The sequence below is a fragment of the Heptranchias perlo genome, chromosome 1 (genome assembly GCF_035084215.1).
Source record: "Heptranchias perlo isolate sHepPer1 chromosome 1, sHepPer1.hap1, whole genome shotgun sequence".
Classification (NCBI taxonomy): Eukaryota; Metazoa; Chordata; class Chondrichthyes; order Hexanchiformes; family Hexanchidae; genus Heptranchias; species Heptranchias perlo.
The window spans coordinates 141,673,809-141,696,667 of record NC_090325.1 but is presented as its reverse complement, the minus strand read 5'-3'; the positions used below and the strand labels follow the sequence as shown (position 1 = coordinate 141,696,667).

General features: G+C 50.2%; 1 protein-coding gene across 1 annotated transcript in view; it reads right to left on the bottom strand.

Moving 5' to 3' along the window:
- lrba (LPS-responsive vesicle trafficking, beach and anchor containing) overlaps window positions 1-22,859 on the bottom strand; it is a 753,934-nt gene that overhangs the window by 631,216 nt on the left and 99,859 nt on the right. The window contains exon 13 of the mRNA XM_067992149.1: window positions 18,481-18,649. Within this exon, the coding sequence (XP_067848250.1) occupies window positions 18,481-18,649 (169 nt within the window). The remainder of the gene's footprint in view (window positions 1-18,480; window positions 18,650-22,859) is intronic.

Sequence of the window (22,859 nt, the reverse complement as noted above, 5' to 3'; positions counted from 1 at the left end):
ATGTGGCGAAGAGGGGAGGGAAGAAGGTGGCGAAGGGGGAAGGGAAGAAGGTGGCGAAGGGGGAGGGAAGAAGGTGGCGAAGGGGGGAGGGAAGAAGGTGGCGAAGGGGGAGGGAAGAAGGTGGCGAAGGGGGAGGGAAGAAGGTGGCGAAGGGGAGGGAAGAAGGTGGCGAAGGGGGAGGGAAGAAGGTGGCGAAGGGGGAGGAAGAAGGTGGCGAAGGGGAGGGAAGAAGGTGGCGAAGGGGGAGGGAAGAAGGTGGCGAAGGGGAGGGAAGAAGGTGGCGAAGGGGGAGGGAAGAAGGTGGCGAAGGGGAGGGAAGAAGGTGGCGAAGGGGGAGGGAAGAAGGTGGCGAAGGGGGAGGGAAGAAGGTGGCGAAGGGGAGGGAAGAAGGTGGCGAAGGGGAGGGAAGAAGGTGGCGAAGGGGAGGAAGAAGGTGGCGAAGGGGAGGGAAGAAGGTGGCGAAGGGGAGGGAAGAAGGTGGCGAAGGGGAGGGAAGAAGGTGGCGAAGGGGGAGGGAAGAAGGTGGCGAAGGGGGAGGGAAGAAGGTGGCGAAGGGGAGGGAAGAAGGTGGCGAAGGGGAGGGAAGAAGGTGGCGAAGGGGGAGGGAAGAAGGTGGCGAAGGGGAGGGAAGAAGGTGGCGAAGGGGAGGGAAGAAGGTGGCGAAGGGGAGGGAAGAAGGTGGCGAAGGGGAGGGAAGAAGGTGGCGAAGGGGAGGGAAGAAGGTGGCGAAGGGGAGGGAAGAAGGTGGCGAAGGGGAGGGAAGAAGGTGGCGAAGGGGAGGGAAGAAGGTGGCGAAGGGGAGGGAAGAAGGTGGCGAAGGGGAGGGAAGAAGGTGGCGAAGGGGAGGGAAGAAGGTGGCGAAGGGGGAGGGAAGAAGGTGGCGAAGGGGAGGGAAGAAGGTGGCGAAGGGGAGGGAAGAAGGTGGCGAAGGGGAGGGAAGGAAGGTGGCGAAGGGGGAGGGAAGAAGGTGGCGAAGGGGAGGGAAGAAGGTGGCGAAGGGGGAGGGAAGAAGGTGGCGAAGGGGAGGGAAGAAGGTGGCGAAGGGGAGGGAAGAAGGTGGCGAAGGGGAGGGGAAGAAGGTGGCGAAGGGGAGGGAAGAAGGTGGCGAAGGGGAGGGAAGAAGGTGGCGAAGGGGAGGGAAGAAGGTGGCGAAGGGGAGGGAAGAAGGTGGCGAAGGGGAGGGAAGAAGGTGGCGAAGGGGAGGAAGAAGGTGGCGAAGGGGAGGGAAGAAGGTGGCGAAGGGGAGGGAAGAAGGGGAGGGAAGAAGGTGGCGAAGGGGGAGGGAAGAAGGGGGAGGGAAGAAGGTGGCGAAGGGGGAGGGAAGGAGGTGGCGAAGGGGAGGGAAGGAGGTGGCGAGGGAGGGAGAGGTGGCGAAGGGGGAGGGAAGAAGGTGGCGAAGGGGAGGGAAGAAGGTGGCGAAGGGGGAGGGAAGAAGGTGGCGAAGGGGAGGGAAGGAGGTGGCGAAGGGGGAGGGAAGGAAGGTGGCGAAGGGGGAGGGAAGGAGGTGGCGAAGGGGGAGGGAAGAAGGTGGCGAAGGGGAGGGAAGGAGGTGGCGAAGGGGGAGGGAAGGAGGTGGCGAAGGGGGAGGGAAGAAGGTGGCGAAGGGGAGGGAAGGAGGTGGCGAAGGGGGAGGGAAGGAAGGTGGCGAAGGGGAGGGAAGAAGGTGGCGAAGGGGAGGGAAGAAGGTGGCGAAGGGGAGGGAAGAAGGTGGCGAAGGGGGAGGGAAGAAGGTGGCGAAGGGGAGGGAAGAAGGTGGCGAAGGGGAGGGAAGAAGGTGGCGAAGGGGAGGGAAGAAGGTGGCGAAGGGGAGGGAAGAAGGTGGCGAAGGGGAGGGAAGAAGGTGGCGAAGGGGAGGGAAGAAGGTGGCGAAGGGGAGGGAAGAGTGGCGAAGGGGGAGGGAAGAAGGTGGCGAAGGGGGAGGGAGAGAAGAGGTGGCGAAGGAGGGAGTGGCGAAGGAGGTGAGGGCGAGGGGGAGAGGAGGAGAAGGTGGCGAAGGGGAGGGAGAAGAAGGTGGCGAAGGGGAGGGAAGAAGGTGGCGAAGGGAGTGGCGAAGGTGGTGGCGAAGGGGAGGAAGAGGGTGGCGAAGGGGGGGGAAGAAGGTGGCGAAGGAGGTGGCGAAGGGGAGGAAGAAGGTGGCGAAGAGGTGGCGAAGGGGAGGGAAGAGGTGGCGAAGGGGAGGGAGAGGTGGAAGGGGAGGGAAGAAGGTGGCGAAGGGGAGGAGAAGAAGGTGGAAGAAGGGGGAGGGGAAGAAGGTGGCGAAGGGGAGGGAAGAAGGTGGCGAAGGGGAGGGAAGAAGGTGGCGAGGTGGCGAAGGGGAGGGAAGAAGGTGGCGAAGGGGAGGGAAGAGGGTGGCGAAGGGAGGGAAGAAGGTGGCGAGGGAGAGGGAGGGAAGGAAGGGTGGCGAAGGGGAGGGAAGAGGTGGAGAAGGTGGCGAGGGAGGGAAGAAGGTGGCGAAGGGGAGGGAAGAAGGTGGCGAAGGGGAGGGAAGAAGGTGGCGAAGGGGAGGGAAGAAGGTGGCGAAGGGGAGGGAAGAAGGTGGCGAAGGGGAGGGAAGAAGGTGGCGAAGGGGAGGGAAGAAGGTGGCGAAGGGGAGGGAAGAAGGTGGCGAAGGGGAGGGAAGAAGGTGGCGAAGGGGAGGGAAGAAGGTGGCGAAGGGGAGGGAAGAAGGTGGCGAAGGGGAGGGAAGAAGGTGGCGAAGGGGAGGGGAAGAAGGTGGCGAAGGGGAGGGAAGAAGGTGGCGAAGGGGAGGGAAGAAGGTGGCGAAGGGGAGGGGAAGAAGGTGGCGAAGGGGAGGGGAGAAGGTGGCGAAGGGGAGGGAAGAAGGTGGCGAAGGGGAGGGAAGAAGGTGGCGAAGGGGAGGGAAGAAGGTGGCGAAGGGGAGGGAAGAAGGTGGCGAAGGGAGGGAGAAGGTGGCGAAGGGGAGGGAAGAAGGTGGCGAAGGGGAGGGAAGAAGGTGGCGAAGGGGAGGGAAGAAGGTGGCGAAGGGGAGGGAAGAAGGTGGCGAAGGGGAGGGAAGAAGGTGGCGAAGGGGAGGGAAGAAGGTGGCGAAGGGGAGGGAAGAAGGTGGCGAAGGGGAGGGAAGAAGGTGGCGAAGGGGAGGGAAGAAGGTGGCGAAGGGGAGGGAAGAAGGTGGCGAAGGGGAGGGAAGAAGGTGGCGAAGGGGAGGGAAGAAGGTGGCGAAGGGGAGGGAAGAAGGTGGCGAAGGGGAGGGAAGAAGGTGGCGAAGGGGAGGGAAGAAGGTGGCGAAGGGGAGGGAAGAAGGTGGCGAAGGGGAGGGAAGAAGGTGGCGAAGGGGAGGGAAGAAGGTGGCGAAGGGAGGGAAGAAGGTGGCGAAGGGGAGGGAAGAAGGTGGCGAAGGGGAGGAGAGGCGAAGGAGAAGGTGGCGAAGGGGGAGGGAAGGAAGGTGGCGAAGGGGGAGGGAAGGAAGGTGGCGAAGGGGGAGGGAAGGAGGTGGCGAAGGGGGAGGGAAGGAGGTGGCGAAGGGGGAGGGAAGGAGGTGGCGAAGGGGAGGGAAGAAGGTGGCGAAGGGGGAGGGAAGAGGTGGCGAAGGGGGAGGGAAGAAGGTGGCGAAGGGGAGGAAGAAGGTGGCGAAGGGGGAGGGAAGAAGGTGGCGAAGGGGAGGGAAGAAGGTGGCGAAGGGGGAGGGAAGAAGGTGGCGAAGGGGAGGGAAGAAGGTGGCGAAGGGGAGGGAAGAAGGTGGCGAAGGGGAGGGAAGAAGGTGGCGAAGGGGAGGGAAGAAGGTGGCGAAGGGGAGGGAAGAAGGTGGCGAAGGGGAGGGAAGAAGGTGGCGAAGGGGAGGGAAGAAGGTGGCGAAGGGGGAGGGGAAGAAGGTGGCGAAGGGAGGGAAGAAGGTGGCGAAGGGGAGGGAAGAAGGTGGCGAAGGGGAGGGAAGAAGGTGGCGAAGGGGAGGGAAGAAGGTGGCGAAGGGGAGGGAAGAAGGTGGCGAAGGGGAGGGAAGAAGGTGGCGAAGGGGAGGGAAGAAGGTGGCGAAGGGGAGGGAAGAAGGTGGCGAAGGGGAGGGAAGAAGGTGGCGAAGGGGAGGGAAGAAGGTGGCGAAGGGGAGGGAAGAAGGTGGCGAAGGGGAGGGAAGAAGGTGGCGAAGGGGAGGGAAGAAGGTGGCGAAGGGGAGGGAAGAAGGTGGCGAAGGGGAGGGAAGAAGGTGGCGAAGGGGAGGGAAGAAGGTGGCGAAGGGGAGGGAAGAAGGTGGCGAAGGGGAGGGAAGAAGGTGGCCAAGGGGAGGGAAGAAGGTGGCGAAGGGGAGGGAAGAAGGTGGCCAAGGGGAGGGAAGAAGGTGGCCAAGGGGAGGGAAGAAGGTGGCCAAGGGGAGGGAAGAAGGTGGCCGAAGGGGAGGGAAGAAGGTGGCGAAGGGGAGGGAAGAAGGTGGCGAAGGGGAGGGAAGAAGGTGGCGAAGGGGAGGAAGAAGGTGGCGAAGGGGAGGGAAGAAGGTGGCGAAGGGGAGGGAAGAAGGTGGCGAAGGGGAGGGAAGAAGGTGGCGAAGGGGAGGGAAGAAGGTGGCGAAGGGGAGGGAAGAAGGTGGCGAAGGGGAGGGAAGAAGGTGGCGAAGGGGAGGGAAGAAGGTGGCGAAGGGGAGGGAAGAAGGTGGCGAAGGGGAGGGAAGAAGGTGGCGAAGGGGAGGGAAGAAGGTGGCGAAGGGGAGGGAAGAAGGTGGCGAAGGGGAGGGAAGAAGGTGGCGAAGGGGAGGGAAGAAGGTGGCGAAGGGGAGGGAAGAAGGTGGCGAAGGGGAGGGAAGAAGGTGGCGAAGGGGAGGGAAGAAGGTGGCGAAGGGGAGGGAAGAAGGTGGCGAAGGGGAGGGAAGAAGGTGGCGAAGGGGAGGGAAGAAGGTGGCGAAGGGGAGGGAAGAAGGTGGCGAAGGGGAGGGAAGAAGGTGGCGAAGGGGAGGGAAGAAGGTGGCGAAGGGGAGGGAAGAAGGTGGCGAAGGGGAGGGAAGAAGGTGGCGAAGGGGAGGGAAGAAGGTGGCGAAGGGGAGGGAAGAAGGTGGCGAAGGGGAGGGAAGAAGGTGGCGAAGGGGAGGGAAGAAGGTGGCGAAGGGGAGGGAAGAAGGTGGCGAAGGGGAGGGAAGAAGGTGGCGAAGGGGAGGGAAGAAGGTGGCGAAGGGGAGGGAAGAAGGTGGCGAAGGGGAGGGAAGAAGGTGGCGAAGGGGAGGGAAGAAGGTGGCGAAGGGGAGGGAAGAAGGTGGCGAAGGGGAGGGAAGAAGGTGGCGAAGGGGAGGGAAGAAGGTGGCGAAGGGGAGGGAAGAAGGTGGCGAAGGGGAGGGAAGAGGGTGGCGAAGGGGAGGGAAGAAGGTGGCGAAGGGGAGGGAAGAAGGTGGCGAAGGGGAGGGAAGAGGAGGAGGAGGTGGTGAAGGGGAGGGAAGAGGGGGAAGAAAGAAGAGGAAGGAAGGAAGAAAGGGAAGTACAAAGAAGGACGGATATTTTCCTAAAAAGGAAAAATGCAATAGTTTGCCAACAGTTCGCCTACCATCAGCTTTATTTTGGATAAATAAATCTGTTACACTGCAATGATAGCAATGGCATTTCTTCATCCTCTCGTACATTGACTTTTACAGGTAGTGTTTGGGGGCAAAAGAGAACCACCAGGTCCTGGGCTAGGTGCAAAAGCAAAGGAGAGGGGTACAGCATCCAGGTCTTTCTATTTGAACTTCATCTGATTAAAGCTTTACAGCTGAGATTGTGCAATTTACACCAAGAACATATACAATAGAGGTACAGTTCCTACAGAGATACTTTTCCCAAAAGAGTGAAGAATAAAGGAACAGACCAAGGAAGCGGAGCATCGTTCAAGTATGCAAGAGTCACAGAAGAAGTTGACAGGTTCAGTGGTACTATTATGTAAATTTGTCTTGTGCCTAGAAACCTATGATGTGGAGATGCCGGTGATGGACTGGGGTTGACAATTGTAAACAATTTTACAACACCAAGTTATAGTCCAACAAATTTATTTTAAATTCCACAAGCTTTCGGAGGCTTCCTCCTTCCTCAGGTGAACGGTGTTCCTGAGGAAGGAGGAAGCCTCCGAAACCTGGAAACCTTGTCAGAGAGACAAGATGCAAGACAGATATATATATTTTTTATGTTCACATTGAATTCACTGTGATTCGTGGGTAAGCCAAAGAGAAGGAACAGAATGCAAAGATCTGGAGCAGAGTTTGTCATTGTACAGTTCTGTATGTGCTTATATGTGTTAAAATTGTTGTAAAGAAACTTATTAATTCCATTTGGAGCATGTAATTAACTAGAGGATGGTGTGTTGGCATCTCCATCTTCAGCAGTGCGAAGATGAGTGTCGTTTGCACTCGTGAACTAGGATCTGTGCAAATCTTAACAGTTGTGTGTTGGGACCGAAATTGGAGAGGCAGCAGCTTCTGTACCATTGACAGCGCAAGAAGCGCAGTCAACGCAAGAATGGCTCTTTAAAAGTTCAGTGAATTCTTCCAGAAATGAAGATCATTTTCATCTGTAGACACTTCTATGCTCAGTGTTCCAGGTTTCGGGTCTCCAAGCTGCACAGCAGACGTGTTGCGCACCCGCATTGCGCACCCGCATGACGCAATCTGAACTCAACTATTTAAAGGGCCAGTACAAAAATGGATTTGGGAGGAGAAAGGAGGAAAGAAGGGAAAAAGAGGAAAGGCAGCACCCAGATTCTCAGACGCATCCTTTGAAGTGCTGCTGGGTGCTGTGAGAAGCAGGAGGGAAGTACTGTGCCCAACTGATCGGAGGAAGAAATCGGGTTCTGCCACTAAGGCGGCATGGCCAGAGGTGGCAGCAGAAGCATTGTGCCCAGGTCTTGGCTGCAGTGCAGGAATCAGTTTAATGACCTAACCAGGTCAGGAAAAGTGAGTACATTTGATGTTTCACCCATATCCTGTGTTGTGCAACACCATTCCTCCCCTCTCGCTGTGTGTTGGCACACCTACTCCATCACATCACTCCCCACAAGTAGTTAAGTTTTAGCATCAACCATTCTTTACTTTCTATATATTTCCTCACCTCCCCATTTGTGCGCCCACCACTGTCACTCACCCCAATCCTGATGCAATGTAATGCATCTGTCTGATAGATTTATCAGAGGGTGACAGTTTCATAGTTAGCTTAACCCAAAGCCACCATTGATCGGATGAATATGACACCTTCAGTCACTCATAGGTCTGTTCTTTATCCCCTTGTAGGAGAAGAGCGCGAAAAGCGAAAGGGAGAGGATGAGGACTGAAGGTGGTCGACCACAGATGGTGCAGCTAACAGATGCGGAGGAGGCAGCCATGGAAATAAGTGGGACAGTTGCATCCCTATCTGTCGGAGATGGAGAGACTGGAAACCTGCAGATAGCTGGTGACACAACTTTATCTCCTTTCACACGTATGAAGAATTTATTTCATCATTGAGTGAACTGTGACAAACCTCAGTATGGTCGTTAGAAAGACTGTCACTTTTCTGAATAAATAATATCGCTTTCTGTTGTCTTCCAGGGCCTTCATGAGTTCAAGAAGAATTAGGCGAGATGGAGGATCTCATTCCTTCTGAGGGTGCACTGTCACATGACATTCAGCCACGCACCAGCACAGATACTGGCACTTCAGTGGGTTCTGTTAGCCTGATAGTTGGGTTGTCACCTGGTGACTCACTCAAGTGAGCTCGAGCAGAGAAATGGTAGCAGGGACAACTGTGGAGTGTCCGCATTGGAGGACGCACTCCTCTCCAAGCTCTGCTCAGCTGGGCACAGATGCTGAGCCCCAGGGGCCATCGTTGAGAAGGAGGAGAATGATTGAGGTACAGCTGCACCTTTGTGAGGTAATGGAAAATGTGCCACGCACACTCTCCACAATAGCAGAGAGGGTGGAGGAGTCCAACTCCAACACTAGTGGATTGTTGTCGCAGGTAATTGAGAGAATGTCTGCCATGGAGAGAGTGGCCACCTCCATTGAGCTTCAAGCATGGCTCTCAAATGAGTCTATGCAGGTCATGACAACAGCTGTGCAGACTCTGGATGCCAACATGTTTGCTGCCTTAAACAGGCTAGCAGATACCTTATCTGTGGCCTTACAAGGCGGCACATTTGTTCACCAAGCTGCTGTCCAGCAGAGTGGTGGGAGTGATGGCGAAAGGGGGCATGGAAGTGGAACTCCATTCAAAGTGCTCCCACCTCTTCCCCCCCCAGTACCCAAAATGCTGCCTCCTCTCCTGATGGCAGAGTCTGCACTTGCACAGGTGTCAGGTGAAGCAGTCTTTGTTGGGGCCCTCAGGGGCACCAAATTCCAGAAGGCATAGGCCAAGAGCATCTCAGCAGTCAGGGCAGGTATCTCAGCAACCTTCCACTAGCTCTTCTGAAGCCACAGTGGATGTACCAAATAGAAGTGGTAGAAAGCATATGATTAAACAATTGTAGTTCACCAAGGGTATGCACAAGGGCGATGGAAGAAATGTCATGTTAATTTACCATCTTTCTTATGTTGACACGTTAATAAAATTAAGTATCAACACTCCCACATCTTGGTCATTATTGCGTCCTGAATGTGAAGTCGCCCTTTCATTTGCTTCATGACATGACATGACAGGGCCCATTGGCAGGGTGTGCAATGGATGTATACAGGTCTGGTGATGGCTGCCCCAACTTCCTTTTCCTCCTCCTCCTCTTCAATGTTGCCGCCAAGAGAGAATACTCGACGAGCGCCGTCACCGTCCTCCACCTGTAAACTTTTCTGCTACACTATCTTGTGAAGGACGCAGCACACCACAATTATTTTGGACACCCTCGCTGGCGAGTACTGAAGGGCTATCCCAGATCTACCCAGGCACCTGAAGCGCACTTTCAACATGTCTACGACTTGCTCAATGACACAGACGTTGGTGGGGTTTCTCACAGGTGTCATGAGCCACGTTTGCAGGAGGTATCCCTAGTCTCCAACAAGCCAGCCCTTAAGTCTGTCTCAGTACTGCAACGTTGGACTGTCGCAAGATGAAGGAATCACGACAGCTGCCAGGGAATCTGGGACACACCTGTAGAAATCTCTTATGGTGGTCGCACACCAGCTGCACACTGAGTGATAGCCCTTTCGGTTTATGAAGACTCCTGGCTCATGTGGTGGTCTTTGGGTTGCCACGTGTGTGCAATCGATTGCGCCCTGCACCCATGGGAAGCCAGCCAGAGGTGAAATCCACTGCACCCTCATTCTGCCTGATGTCGCCGTGGGGGACGTTCACGTCGTCGGACACCCTGGCAAACAAGCCATTCGTCACCTGCCTTATACACCTACGTGCAAACAACTGACACACCCTGGAGATATCACTGGTGGCACTCAGGAAGGATGCAGAGGCGAAGAAATTGAGGGCAGTGGTGACTTTAACTGCGATGGGCAATGCGTGGCCACCAGGTCCAGCCAAGAGCAGCTCTTTCTGAAGGAGGCTGCAGGTGAATCTGAGCTTGCGTTGGCATTGCTGCTCAGAGAGGTCCAGGAAGCTCACCCTCTGCCTGTACACCCTCTCATGTGGGTAATGCCTCCTGCAATTTCAACCCATCTGCTGTTCTCCAAATCCTTATTGGGCACCTGTGTCTTGTGCGCCAGCAGATCCCAACACTGCACAACGTGGATGTTCATTTTCCTCCTCCACAGATGTACTCTGGAATAAATCCATTGTGCCCCCCAACCTGATCTTGTCAGTTTGAGAGGCTTTAAAGTCTTCCTAAAGCTGCCTCAACAAAGAATTCTCAGTCTCAACACAAGAACTACTCTCAACCAAACGTTTGCCTGAAAGAACTGAAACACCAGCTTCAATCCTTGAGCTTTCATTGCGCTGTCAACCACAGGTTTAAAGGGCAAAATCAACTTCTGCATGAATCTCACTTCCATTTCACTGGCAAGTTTGAGAAGCCATGGGAAATCATGCAGGTAAGGTTAAATTTGGTTCTTTTTATTCGTTATAGGATGTGGGCGTCGCTGGCGAGGCCAGCATTTATTGCCCACCCCTAATTCCCCTCGAGAAGGTGATGGTGAGCCGCCGCCTTGAACCGCTGCAGTCCGTGTGGTGAAGGTTCTCCCACAGTGCTGTTCGGTAGGGAGTTCCAGGATTTTGACCCAGCGACGATGAAGGAACAACGATATATTGCCAAGTCGGGATGGTGTGTGACTTGGAGGGGAACGTGCAGGTGGTGTTGTTCCCATGTGCCTGCTGCCCTTGTCCTTCTAGGTGGTAGAGGTCGCAGGTTTGGGAAGTGCTGTCTAAGAAGCCTTGGCGAGTTGCTGCAGTGCATCCTGTGGATGGTACACACTGCAGCCACAGTGCGCTGGTGAAGGCAGTGATGTTTAGGGTAGTGGACAGAAGGTGGTGGTGAGCCGCCTTCTTGAACCGCTGCAGTCCGTGTGGTGAAGGTTCTCTCACAGTGCTGTTAGGAAGGGAGTTCCAGGATTTTGACCCAGCGACGATGAAGGAACGACGATATATTTCCAAGTCGGGATGGTGTGTGACTTGGAGGGGAACGTGCAGGTGGTGTTGTTCCCATGTGCAAGCTGCTTTGTCCTGCATGGTGTCGAGCTTCTTGAGTGTTGTTGGAGCTGCACTCATCCAGGCAAGTGGAGAGTATTCCATCACACTTCTGACTTGTGCCTTGTAGATGGTGGAAAGGCTTTGGGGAGTCAGGAGGTGAGTTACTCGCCGCAGAATACTCAGCCTCCGACCTGCTTTCATAGCCACAGTACTTATATGGCTTGTCCAGTTAAGTTTTTGGTCAATGGTGACCACCAGGACGTTGATGGTAGAGGATTTGGCGATGGTAATGCCGTTGAATGTCAAGGGGAGGTGGTTAGACTCTCTCTTGTTGGAGATGGTCATTGCCTGGCACTTGTCTGGCACGAATGTTACTTGCCACTTATCAGCCCAAACCTGGATGTTGTCCAGGTCTTGCTGCATGCGAGCACGGACTGCTTCATTATCTGAGGAGTTGCAAATGGAACTGAACACTGTGAAATCATCAGCGAACATCCCCATTTCTGACCTTATGATGGAGGGAAGGTCATTGATGAAGCAGCTGAAGATGGTCGGGCCCAGGACCACTGCCCTGAGGAACTCCTGCAGCAATGTCCTGGGGCTGAGATGGTTGGCCTCCAACAACCACAACCATCTTCCTTTCTGCTAGGCATAACTCCAACCACTGGAGAGTTTTCCCCGATTCCCATTGATTTCAATTTTACTAGAGCTCCTTGGTGCCACACACGGTCAAATGCTGCCATGATGTCAAGAGCAGTCACTCTCACCTCACCTCTGGAATTCAGCTCTTTTGTCCATGTTTGGACCAAGGCTGTAATAAGGTCTGGAGCAGAGTGGTCCTGGCGGAACCCAAACTGAGCATCGGTCAGCGGGTTATTGGTGAGTAAGTGCTGCTTGATAGCACTGTCGACGACACCTTCCATCACTTTGCTGATGATTGAGAGTAGACTGATGGGGCGGTAATTGGCTGGATTGGATTTGTCCTGCTTTTTGTGTTTCAGGTTCAGAATCCACAAAAAATTACCTGCCTTAAGTATATGAAGTAGGTAAATTGCCCTTCTAACGATCTGCCCGCTGGCATCAATAGGGGATGCGACTTCTGGGTTTCTGCTGCGCGCACGCACATTAAAATGCGACAGGGTTAAACCCGGAAGTCGGCACGTTGGAACCGGGTTGCAGTCACGCTGAAGAAATCAGCAATTTTTACTGCCCTCCTGCCACCAGCCCACCTGTTCTTGTGGGTTAAAATTACCCCCATAGTGCCTGGTGGTAAAAAGGGCAGGATTTCGAACGCTAAAAGGGATTAATGTCCCAAGCAACAAAAGCATTTGCTTCACAGCAGAGTGGGAAACTGGCCACAGGTTGGGTGATAAGGTTTTGCAGGAAACTTTAGACACGGAGCAGACTGATGAATACTTTATTCCAGAACTTCAATAGTCTGTAGGAATCGATGCGAAAAAACTATTAAACGGTTGCAAAAAATCCATCTGCTTGTGAGGCAATTAGTCATTGGCTCTGTTTATGCCCCCACCTTCTTGCTTTATTGTGTTTCTCTCACACATAAAATCTCAGCTCCAAAAACAATACTATTTTTACATTAGTGGGAACGATGCCTGATTTGACAATTGTGGCGATTGACTTTATTAAGATCACCAACCATGCCCCATTTTAAAGTTCTAGATACATGTGGAGGGGATCAAGCAGACCTTGTAGATGGTGATGCGATGAACCGTTCCAGCACCAGGGATTTAAATTTAGAGGACATCCTTGTGGGTCTCTAAACTTTGCATGTAAAAAGTGTCCAACTGAGCAGCAATCTCAAGCACTTGAAAATAGTAATAAATGACTTGAGTGTCAAGAAGTCTTGCACAATGGACACCTTTATGTTAAAAGCCCTTCCAGCTAATAATTTTCATCTAATTATCCCCATCTTCACTCCCTCCTCAACCTCTCTGTCCTTGCAAACTATCACCCCATCTCCAGCTTCTCTTTCCTTTCCATAGTCCATGAACATCATGCCACCTCCCAGATCCATCTCTCCCACAACTCAATCTGAATCCCTCCAAATAAGTTTCTACCCCTCCCACAGCATCAAAACGGCCCTAACCAAAGTCATGAACGACACTGTGTTTGAATGTGAGCATGGTATATTATCCCTCATTATCCATGACCTTTCTATAGCCTTCAACATGTGAATCTCACCATCGTCCAGCTCAGTGTGAATATCTTAACTTGGTCCACTCTTACTTATCTAATTGTTGCTGGAACATCTCTAGAAATGGCTTTTCTTTCCAACCCTGCACTGTCACTTTGAGAGTCCTCCAGGGATCCTCCCTTGGCTGCTCCCCTTCCTCATCTTCATCTTCATACTACTTGACGACATCACTCACAGACATGGGGTTATCTGTCACATATACACTGACAACACCCAGCTCTATCTCTCCATCACCTTTCTCAAGCCCTCATTTCCTCTATGATATCACAATGCTTGTCCAACCTCCAGTCTTGGATAGGCCGCAATTTCCTCCACATAAACATTAAGAGCAAAGCCATCATTTTTGACCCCTGCCACAAACTCAGTATCCTCATCACCGACCCCAATCCCCTGCCTGCACACCATTTCAGGCTCAACCAGGCCGAGCGCAATCTCTGCATCCTGTTGATCCCGAGCTGAATTTCCAATCTCAAGTTGAGCTTCTGACCCCATAGCCTCTTTCACAGAGACCACCTACTTCCACCTCCATAACATCACCCACCTCCACCCTTACTTCCACCCAGCTTCTGTCACCCCTCATTCTTGCCATTGTCATCTCAAGACTCAATTAGTCCAATGCTTTCCTGGCCTGCCTTCCATCCTCCACCTTCCATATACTTCAACTTATCCAAAACTCTCCTAACCCACACCAAGTCCTGCTCATCCATCATCCCTATTTTCACTGACCTATATCAAAATATCTCAAATTTAAAATTCTCATCCTTGCATTTAAATCCTTCCACGGCCTTGCCCCTCATCTCTAATTTCCGCCAACCCTGCACTCTCCATTCCTCTGACTCGAGCTCTCGTGCAACCCCCTTACTTTTGTCCCACCATTGGTAGCCGTGCTTTCAGCCACCTAGGCCTCACATCCTGGAATTCCCTCACTTATGCCCTCCTCCTCAAACCCATCTTTTTGGCCAAGCTTATGGTCACCCCTCCTAATCTCTGCTTCATTTCCCTGCATCCATTTTACCACATGCCTCTGTGAAGTACATTGGGCGATTTTTCTATGTTAAAGGCATTATGTAAATGCAACTTCTTCCAATCAACAGTGCTCCAAAAGATGATGTGAGCCCTCTGCTGATCAGTGAACTTCTTCAGGTACGCTGAATTGGCAGGGTTTTATTGGCATGTTGAATATGCAATGTAGAAACAAATAATGCAATCACAGCCATTTATTAATCTTCATCCCTCCCTCCACCCCACTCAAATATAAATATGCAATTTCAAGGCTATTTAAAAAGCTGTGCAAATAAATTTCATTCTGTTTGTTTCTTGGATAACAACCCCTCCCCCTAATTTCAATTGCATTAGCCCTCAAACAGTCACTTTTACGAGACTGATGCTTATTTTTCTAACAGGCTTTTTGCAAAAAGATAGCAGCTTTATAGGTAGCATTTTTTTTTCAAATTGTCTCTTACTCTGTATTTGTATAAAGATTTTAACTAAAAGAAATTAAATGCAGTGAATTTTGCAAAGAAACCACTAAAAATGTATAAAAACTCCTTTCATCGCAGAAACTATTCACCTTGCTTTTTTCTAAACTTATATTGTAAAATCCTGGCAAAGGAACTGGCCTAAGTTCTGCCTAACCCAATTGAACCTGACCACTTCAATCTTTTAGGGACATTATTGGCTTGGGTCATACAACGTTGCAGCATGGACCCATCAAGTCTGTGCCAGTGTTTTTTCTCCACAAGCCACAAAATCTAAACCCACTCTCCTGCTCTCTCTCCCCATACCCTTCAATATTTTTTTTCCAGCAGCCATCTTTTAAAAGAATTTATGGACTCTGCTTCAACAATGGTTTATACTGTAAACCATTGAGAGTTCCACATTCTAACCACCCTCTGTGTTACTTCTCCTTGAATTCTTTTTGTAGACTATCCTTAACTTGTGCCCTCTCATGACCGCCTCGTTAAAAAAAAATCTATCACTATTTACTGGATCATAATCCTTCATGATCTCAAACACCTAACTTCACCCCTTAACCTTCTCAGCTCTGGTGAAAAAGCTCCAACCAATCCATAACTAATTTCTCATTCCTGGTAAGATCCGAGTGAATCTATACTACACCTATTCCATTTCTTTTATATCCTTCCTAAAACAGGCTGCATAAACCTGTACACAACATTCCAATTGCAGCCGAAGGTTTCATACAAGTTCCATGCATCTGTATTGTGTGCATTTAGAATTTTCTTTTAATAGCCCGATCAACTTTTGCTGACAACTTTATAGACTTGTGCATCTGCATACCAAAGTTTATTTGCTCAGCAACTCCATTTAAATTTCTTACTGCTTCAGCTGCATTTCCTTCCCTCTTCTTACTTTGAAATAATTTACTTTACATTTTGCTACATTAAAATACATTTGTAAAGGTGGTGCCAAGGACTTCGTTAGCCACTTCTTTAACATTTCTGCTGGAAAACCTGCACTGCTACAACTTTCATTCATCCAAAATGAAGCAAAAGGTAAGAAGCTTGGAAAAGATCTCTTTGAAATAAACAGTTACCACCTTTTTAAATTTATGATGGAGGCAGATTATCTTTTAAAATGACCATACACCTAAACCATATTCAACAAAACAAATTTACTGCCCCAAATGTAATCTTCCTACACCTAACCACAGAATATTTTATTTTGAAATAAAATTGCTGGGGCAGTTCTATCAGGGCAGATACTTTTCAAGGGAAAATTAAACACCAAACTGCCCTTTGACTGGAACAGCTATTCTGCCAACAGACAAATGGTCAGATAGTAATGCTAGCTCACACCCGTCTCTAGTTCGGTAATTTCAAGAATCCACAGCAATGCAGCCCAGTCCATTACACTGCCTGTCAACAAAATCAGCTGTTTCCAACAGTAGGCTGTTTAGCCCAATTTTTTTTTACTAGAACACAACAGGAGAAGGCGATTTCAGCCCCTCAGTTCAGCTATTCAATTAGATCATGGCTGATCTGTACCTCAACTCCATTTACCCGCCTTTGTTCCATATACCTTGATACCCTTACCTAACAAAAAACTACCTATCTCAGTCTTGAAAATTTCAATTGACCCAGCATCCACAGTCTTTTGGGGGAGCGAGTTCCAGATTTCCATTACCCTATGTGTGAAAAAGTGCTTCCCGATTTCACTCCCAAATAAGATTATGATCCCCTTGTTCTGGATTCCCTCACCAGAGCAAGTAGTTTATCTGTATCTACTCTATCAAATCCCTTAATCATTTTAAATACCTAGATTTGATCACCGCTCAACCTTCCAAACTCAAGGGAATGAGCCCAGTTTATGCAACCTGTCCTCATAATTTAACCGTTTAAGTCCTGGTGTCATCTAAGTGATGAATCTGCACTGTACCCCTTCCAAGGCCAATATATCTTTCCTGAGATTCAGTGCCCAAAGCTGAAAGCAGTACTCCAGATGGGGTCTGACCAAGGCTCTGTACAACTGAAGCATCACTTCCTCACTTTTGAATTCCAATCCCCTTGAGATAAAGGCCAACATTTCATTAGCCATTTTGTTTACTTTTTGTGACTGTGCACTAGCTTTTAGTAATTGGTGTACATGAACACCTAAATCCCTTTGTTCCTCCAAAGCTCCCTCACCATTAAGAAAATATTCCAATTTGTCTTTCTTAGGTCCAAAGTGGATGACCTCACACTTTCCCACAGTGAACTCAATCTGGCACAGTTTTGCCCACTCACCTAGTCTGTCTATATCCCTTTGTAACTTCCTCCTCCCATCATCACAACTTACTGTGTCTCCTAACTTAATGTGACTTGCAAACTTGGATATGCAACTCTTTATTCCTTCATCCAAGTCACTGGTATATATGATGAAAAACTGATGCCTCAGTACAGATCACTGGGGAACACCACTTGTCACATTCTGCCAATCAGAGAACGAACCCTTTACCCTACTCTGTCTCTTACCTCCCAACCAATTACCAACCCATGTCACAAAGTTACCTCCAATTCCATGCGCTCTCATTTTTGCTAATAATCAACTCATGTGGAACCTTACGAAATGCCTTCTGAAAGTCCACATGGACAACATCCATGGACACTCGCCTATCCACCATCCTATTCATCATATATATCAGTAACTTGGATGAAGGAATAGAGAGTTGCATATCCAAGTTTGCAAATCACACTAAGTTAGCAAAAATTCAATTAGTCAGACAAGACCTACCCTTCACAAATCCATGCTGTCTTTGATCAACTGATACCTGTCAAAGTGCTCAGTCACTCTGTCTCTGATGATAGATTCCAGAAACGTCCCCACAATTGACGTTAAACTGACAGGTCTGTAGTTACCTGGTTTCTCTCTCTCTCCTCCTCCTTAAATAATGGAAGGACATTTGCCATTTTTAAATCCAAAAGGCACCATTCCTCAATCTAGAGCACTTTAGAAAATTACGACTAACGCATGTGCAATGTCCTCACCTACTTCTTTTAATATTCTGGGGTGGAAACCATCAGGTCCTGGAGATTGCCTATCTTAAGTATCATTATTTTCTCCCATCATTTTTTTTTAAAACTTGTATTACATCAACAAAGTTCCTCCCCTTGATTTATTGTTAGGTTCCCTTGTACAGCTGATATTTTGTCCTCTTCCTCCAATGTGAAAATGCATACAAATTATTCATTTAACAAGTCATTCATTTTCTTATTATCCATTATAGTCTCACCTGCATCCGTCTTTAATGGGCCCACATTCCCCTTTACCATTCTCTTTCTCTTAATATATTTATAAAACATTTGCTATTAGCTTTAAGATCGTTTGCAAGTTTTTTTTTTAATATTCCTTTTTGCACCTCTCATTACTTTCTTTACATCCCTTTGTTGCTTTTTATAACTCTCCCAGTCCGCTGGATTTCAACTTTTCCTTGCATTTGTGTAAGCTTTTTCTTTTAGCTTGATACTGTCTCTTACCTCATTTGTTGACCATGGTTGCTTAACTACACAAATGGAGCCTTTGCCTTTTGTGTGTACTGGTTTTATATCATACCAAATACTTCTGTGAATACTTCCCACTGTTTATTTGTCGGTTTACCCAATAACAGTTCAGCCCAGTTTACTGTGGTCAATTTATTTCTTATTCCTTCGAAGTTTGCCTTACATAAATTTAAAACCTTGGTTTGTGACTCTCCCATCTCCCTCTCAAACCTAAAATTCAATCATATTATAGTCACTATTTGCAAGACACTCCCTTACCAAAGCTGCTGCTTGGGCAGTTTCATGTCAGCAGTGGGCTGGATTCAGCCCATAGGCCAGCAGTTAAGAGATCCCTGCATTATATTACAATTTCCAAGACAAAATTCAAATGGCTTTCACATTAAAAAATATCATCTTTACTCCCTTCTTCAACAGAGCTGTTAATTCAAATTCAAATAGATCCCTATCAAATCCATTATAGTTTTTTGCAAAAGCAATAGGTTTCAACATTCTGGCAATTTTTCTTTTAAACTGTTCCATTATATTTGTCTTTGCCACAGCTGCCAAATAAGTTTGTTTCCCTTTCTGGTGCTATGAATTTCTGGTTGAACCTACTCTGTATTGACTTCACATGTCAGTACATTCAGTGGTGCCACATCCGATAGAAATGGATGCATCAGGTGCACTAATTATTGCACTATTCATGAGTTACAACTGGAACAAAAAAAATGAAATGAACAGCCACAATGTAAAAATTGTATTTCACAAAATATTGCAGGTCTTTACTTACCCAGGCCTTTCGGAACAACTCCACTACGATCTTGAGGATTCACTACCCAGTAATAGTATTTCAGGGTGTGCATTATCTGTAACACAGTACCAACTCTTCGAACTGCATTATAAATAGTAGCTGTACTGATAAACTCAGTGGACAAGTAAGTGTAGAGCTGTAACTGGACCTGGATTGAAGTAAATAGGAAGAAAAACCATCAGATCTATACCCATATCCAACAGCTTAACATTCATAGAATCATACAGCATAGGAGGCCGCCATTCGGTTCATTGTACTTGTGCCGGCTCTTTGGTACAGCTATCCAATTAGTCCCATTTCCCTGCTCTTTCCCCATACCTCTGCAAATTTTTCCCCTTCAACTATTTATCCAATTCCCTTTTAAAAGTTATTATTGGATCTGCTTCCAACACCCTTTCAGGCAGTGCATCCCAGATCATAACAACTGGCTGCGTAAAAAAAAATTCTCCTCATCTCACCTCTGGTTCTTTTGTCAATTACCTTAAATCTGTGTCCTCTGGTTACCGACCTCTCTGCCACTGGAAACAGATTCTCCTTATTTACTCTATCAAAACCCTTCATGATTTTGAACACCGATTAAATCTCCCCTTAACCTTCTCTGCTCTAAAGGCAAAGAACCCAGCCTCTCTAATCTCTCCACGTAATTGAAGTCCCGCAACCCTGGTACCATTCTAGTAAATCTCCTTGGCACCTTCTCTAAGGCCTTGACATCCTTCCTCAAGTGTGATGTCCACTTGAGGAAGGATGTTGGAACAATACTCCAGCTGGGGCCTAAGCAGCGATTTATAAAAGTTTAGCATAACTTCTCTGGTCTCTATTTACAAAGCCTAGGGTCACACATGCCCTTTTTAAAAAAAACAGCCTTCTCAACTTGTCCTGCCATCTTCAAAGATTTATGTATGTGCACCCCCAGGTCTCTGTTCCTGCACCCCCTTTAAAATTGTACCATAGAGTTTATATTGCCTCTCATTCTTCCTACCAAAATGCATCACTTCACACTTCTCTGCATGAAGTCTGTCCATGCCCTCCAGAAGTCTGTCCATGCCCTCCAGAAGTCTGTCCATGCCCTCCAGAAGTCTGTCCATGCCCTCCAGAAGTCTGTCCATGCCCTCCAGAAGTCTGTCCATGCCCTCCAGAAGTCTGTCCATGCCCTCCAGAAGTCTGTCCATGCCCTCCAGAAGTCTGTCCATGCCCTCCAGAAGTCTGTCCATGCCCTCCAGAAGTCTGTCCATGCCCTCCAGAAGTCTGTCCATGCCCTCCAGAAGTCTGTCCATGCCCTCCAGAAGTCTGTCCATGCCCTCCAGAAGTCTGTCCATGCCCTCCAGAAGTCTGTCCATGCCCTCCAGAAGTCTGTCCATGCCCTCCAGAAGTCTGTCCATGCCCTCCAGAAGTCTGTCCATGCCCTCCAGAAGTCTGTCCATGCCCTCCAGAAGTCTGTCCATGCCCTCCAGAAGTCTGTCCATGCCCTCCAGAAGTCTGTCCATGCCCTCCAGAAGTCTGTCCATGCCCTCCAGAAGTCTGTCCATGCCCTCCAGAAGTCTGTCCATGCCCTCCAGAAGTCTGTCCATGCCCTCCAGAAGTCTGTCCATGCCCTCCAGAAGTCTGTCCATGCCCTCCAGAAGTCTGTCCATGCCCTCCAGAAGTCTGTCCATGCCCTCCAGAAGTCTGTCCATGCCCTCCAGAAGTCTGTCCATGCCCTCCAGAAGTCTGTCCATGCCCTCCAGAAGTCTGTCCATGCCCTCCAGAAGTCTGTCCATGCCCTCCAGAAGTCTGTCCATGCCCTCCAGAAGTCTGTCCATGCCCTCCAGAAGTCTGTCCATGCCCTCCAGAAGTCTGTCCATGCCCTCCAGAAGTCTGTCCATGCCCTCCAGAAGTCTGTCCATGCCCTCCAGAAGTCTGTCCATGCCCTCCAGAAGTCTGTCCATGCCCTCCAGAAGTCTGTCCATGCCCTCCAGAAGTCTGTCCATGCCCTCCAGAAGTCTGTCCATGCCCTCCAGAAGTCTGTCCATGCCCTCCAGAAGTCTGTCCATGCCCTCCAGAAGTCTGTCCATGCCCTCCAGAAGTCTGTCCATGCCCTCCAGAAGTCTGTCCATGCCCTCCAGAAGTCTGTCCATGCCCTCCAGAAGTCTGTCCATGCCCTCCAGAAGTCTGTCCATGCCCTCCAGAAGTCTGTCCATGCCCTCCAGAAGTCTGTCCATGCCCTCCAGAAGTCTGTCCATGCCCTCCAGAAGTCTGTCCATGCCCTCCAGAAGTCTGTCCATGCCCTCCAGAAGTCTGTCCATGCCCTCCAGAAGTCTGTCCATGCCCTCCAGAAGTCTGTCCATGCCCTCCAGAAGTCTGTCCATGCCCTCCAGAAGTCTGTCCATGCCCTCCAGAAGTCTGTCCATGCCCTCCAGAAGTCTGTCCATGCCCTCCAGAAGTCTGTCCATGCCCTCCAGAAGTCTGTCCATGCCCTCCAGAAGTCTGTCCATGCCCTCCAGAAGTCTGTCCATGCCCTCCAGAAGTCTGTCCATGCCCTCCAGAAGTCTGTCCATGCCCTCCAGAAGTCTGTCCATGCCCTCCAGAAGTCTGTCCATGCCCTCCAGAAGTCTGTCCATGCCCTCCAGAAGTCTGTCCATGCCCTCCAGAAGTCTGTCCATGCCCTCCAGAAGTCTGTCCATGCCCTCCAGAAGTCTGTCCATGCCCTCCAGAAGTCTGTCCATGCCCTCCAGAAGTCTGTCCATGCCCTCCAGAAGTCTGTCCATGCCCTCCAGAAGTCTGTCCATGCCCTCCAGAAGTCTGTCCATGCCCTCCAGAAGTCTGTCCATGCCCTCCAGAAGTCTGTCCATGCCCTCCAGAAGTCTGTCCATGCCCTCCAGAAGTCTGTCCATGCCCTCCAGAAGTCTGTCCATGCCCTCCAGAAGTCTGTCCATGCCCTCCAGAAGTCTGTCCATGCCCTCCAGAAGTCTGTCCATGCCCTCCAGAAGTCTGTCCATGCCCTCCAGAAGTCTGTCCATGCCCTCCAGAAGTCTGTCCATGCCCTCCAGAAGTCTGTCCATGCCCTCCAGAAGTCTGTCCATGCCCTCCAGAAGTCTGTCCATGCCCTCCAGAAGTCTGTCCATGCCCTCCAGAAGTCTGTCCATGCCCTCCAGAAGTCTGTCCATGCCCTCCAGAAGTCTGTCCATGCCCTCCAGAAGTCTGTCCATGCCCTCCAGAAGTCTGTCCATGCCCTCCAGAAGTCTGTCCATGCCCTCCAGAAGTCTGTCCATGCCCTCCAGAAGTCTGTCCATGCCCTCCAGAAGTCTGTCCATGCCCTCCAGAAGTCTGTCCATGCCCTCCAGAAGTCTGTCCATGCCCTCCAGAAGTCTGTCCATGCCCTCCAGAAGTCTGTCCATGCCCTCCAGAAGTCTGTCCATGCCCTCCAGAAGTCTGTCCATGCCCTCCAGAAGTCTGTCCATGCCCTCCAGAAGTCTGTCCATGCCCTCCAGAAGTCTGTCCATGCCCTCCAGAAGTCTGTCCATGCCCTCCAGAAGTCTGTCCATGCCCTCCAGAAGTCTGTCCATGCCCTCCAGAAGTCTGTCCATGCCCTCCAGAAGTCTGTCCATGCCCTCCAGAAGTCTGTCCATGCCCTCCAGAAGTCTGTCCATGCCCTCCAGAAGTCTGTCCATGCCCTCCAGAAGTCTGTCCATGCCCTCCAGAAGTCTGTCCATGCCCTCCAGAAGTCTGTCCATGCCCTCCAGAAGTCTGTCCATGCCCTCCAGAAGTCTGTCCATGCCCTCCAGAAGTCTGTCCATGCCCTCCAGAAGTCTGTCCATGCCCTCCAGAAGTCTGTCCATGCCCTCCAGAAGTCTGTCCATGCCCTCCAGAAGTCTGTCCATGCCCTCCAGAAGTCTGTCCATGCCCTCCATTTGATTCTTGGCATTTTGATTATGCAATTAGACCTTTTAAGACCTCAATACTAATATTTAGCTAACCTTAATGCACTTAATATTCTTTGTCATGAGTATATTTATTGGGCAGGATTTAAGTGTTCCCCTTTTCTAATTTTAAATAAATTTATAGTCACATATTGAGTTATGATAGGTATTAGAAAACTTTGTTTACTATACAACAAAAATTATAAAATGTCAGAAAAACAAGCACTGAAGGAGAGGGTGCTAATATTTCTGAAAGTGCTCCAAATCTAAAAACTATGTTTGTTTGAAAAAGTCTGAAATGGAGATGGTCTGGTAACTTAGTACAGGTGTTCTGGTCCATGGGGTAAACACAAGGTTCATACCCATGCTTTTGCCTATGGCAAGTTCCTGATCTCAGTTTGAGGTGTCCAAGAGAGACAATTCCTCAACGGGAAGAAAAAGATCACTTGCGTCAGGGGTATG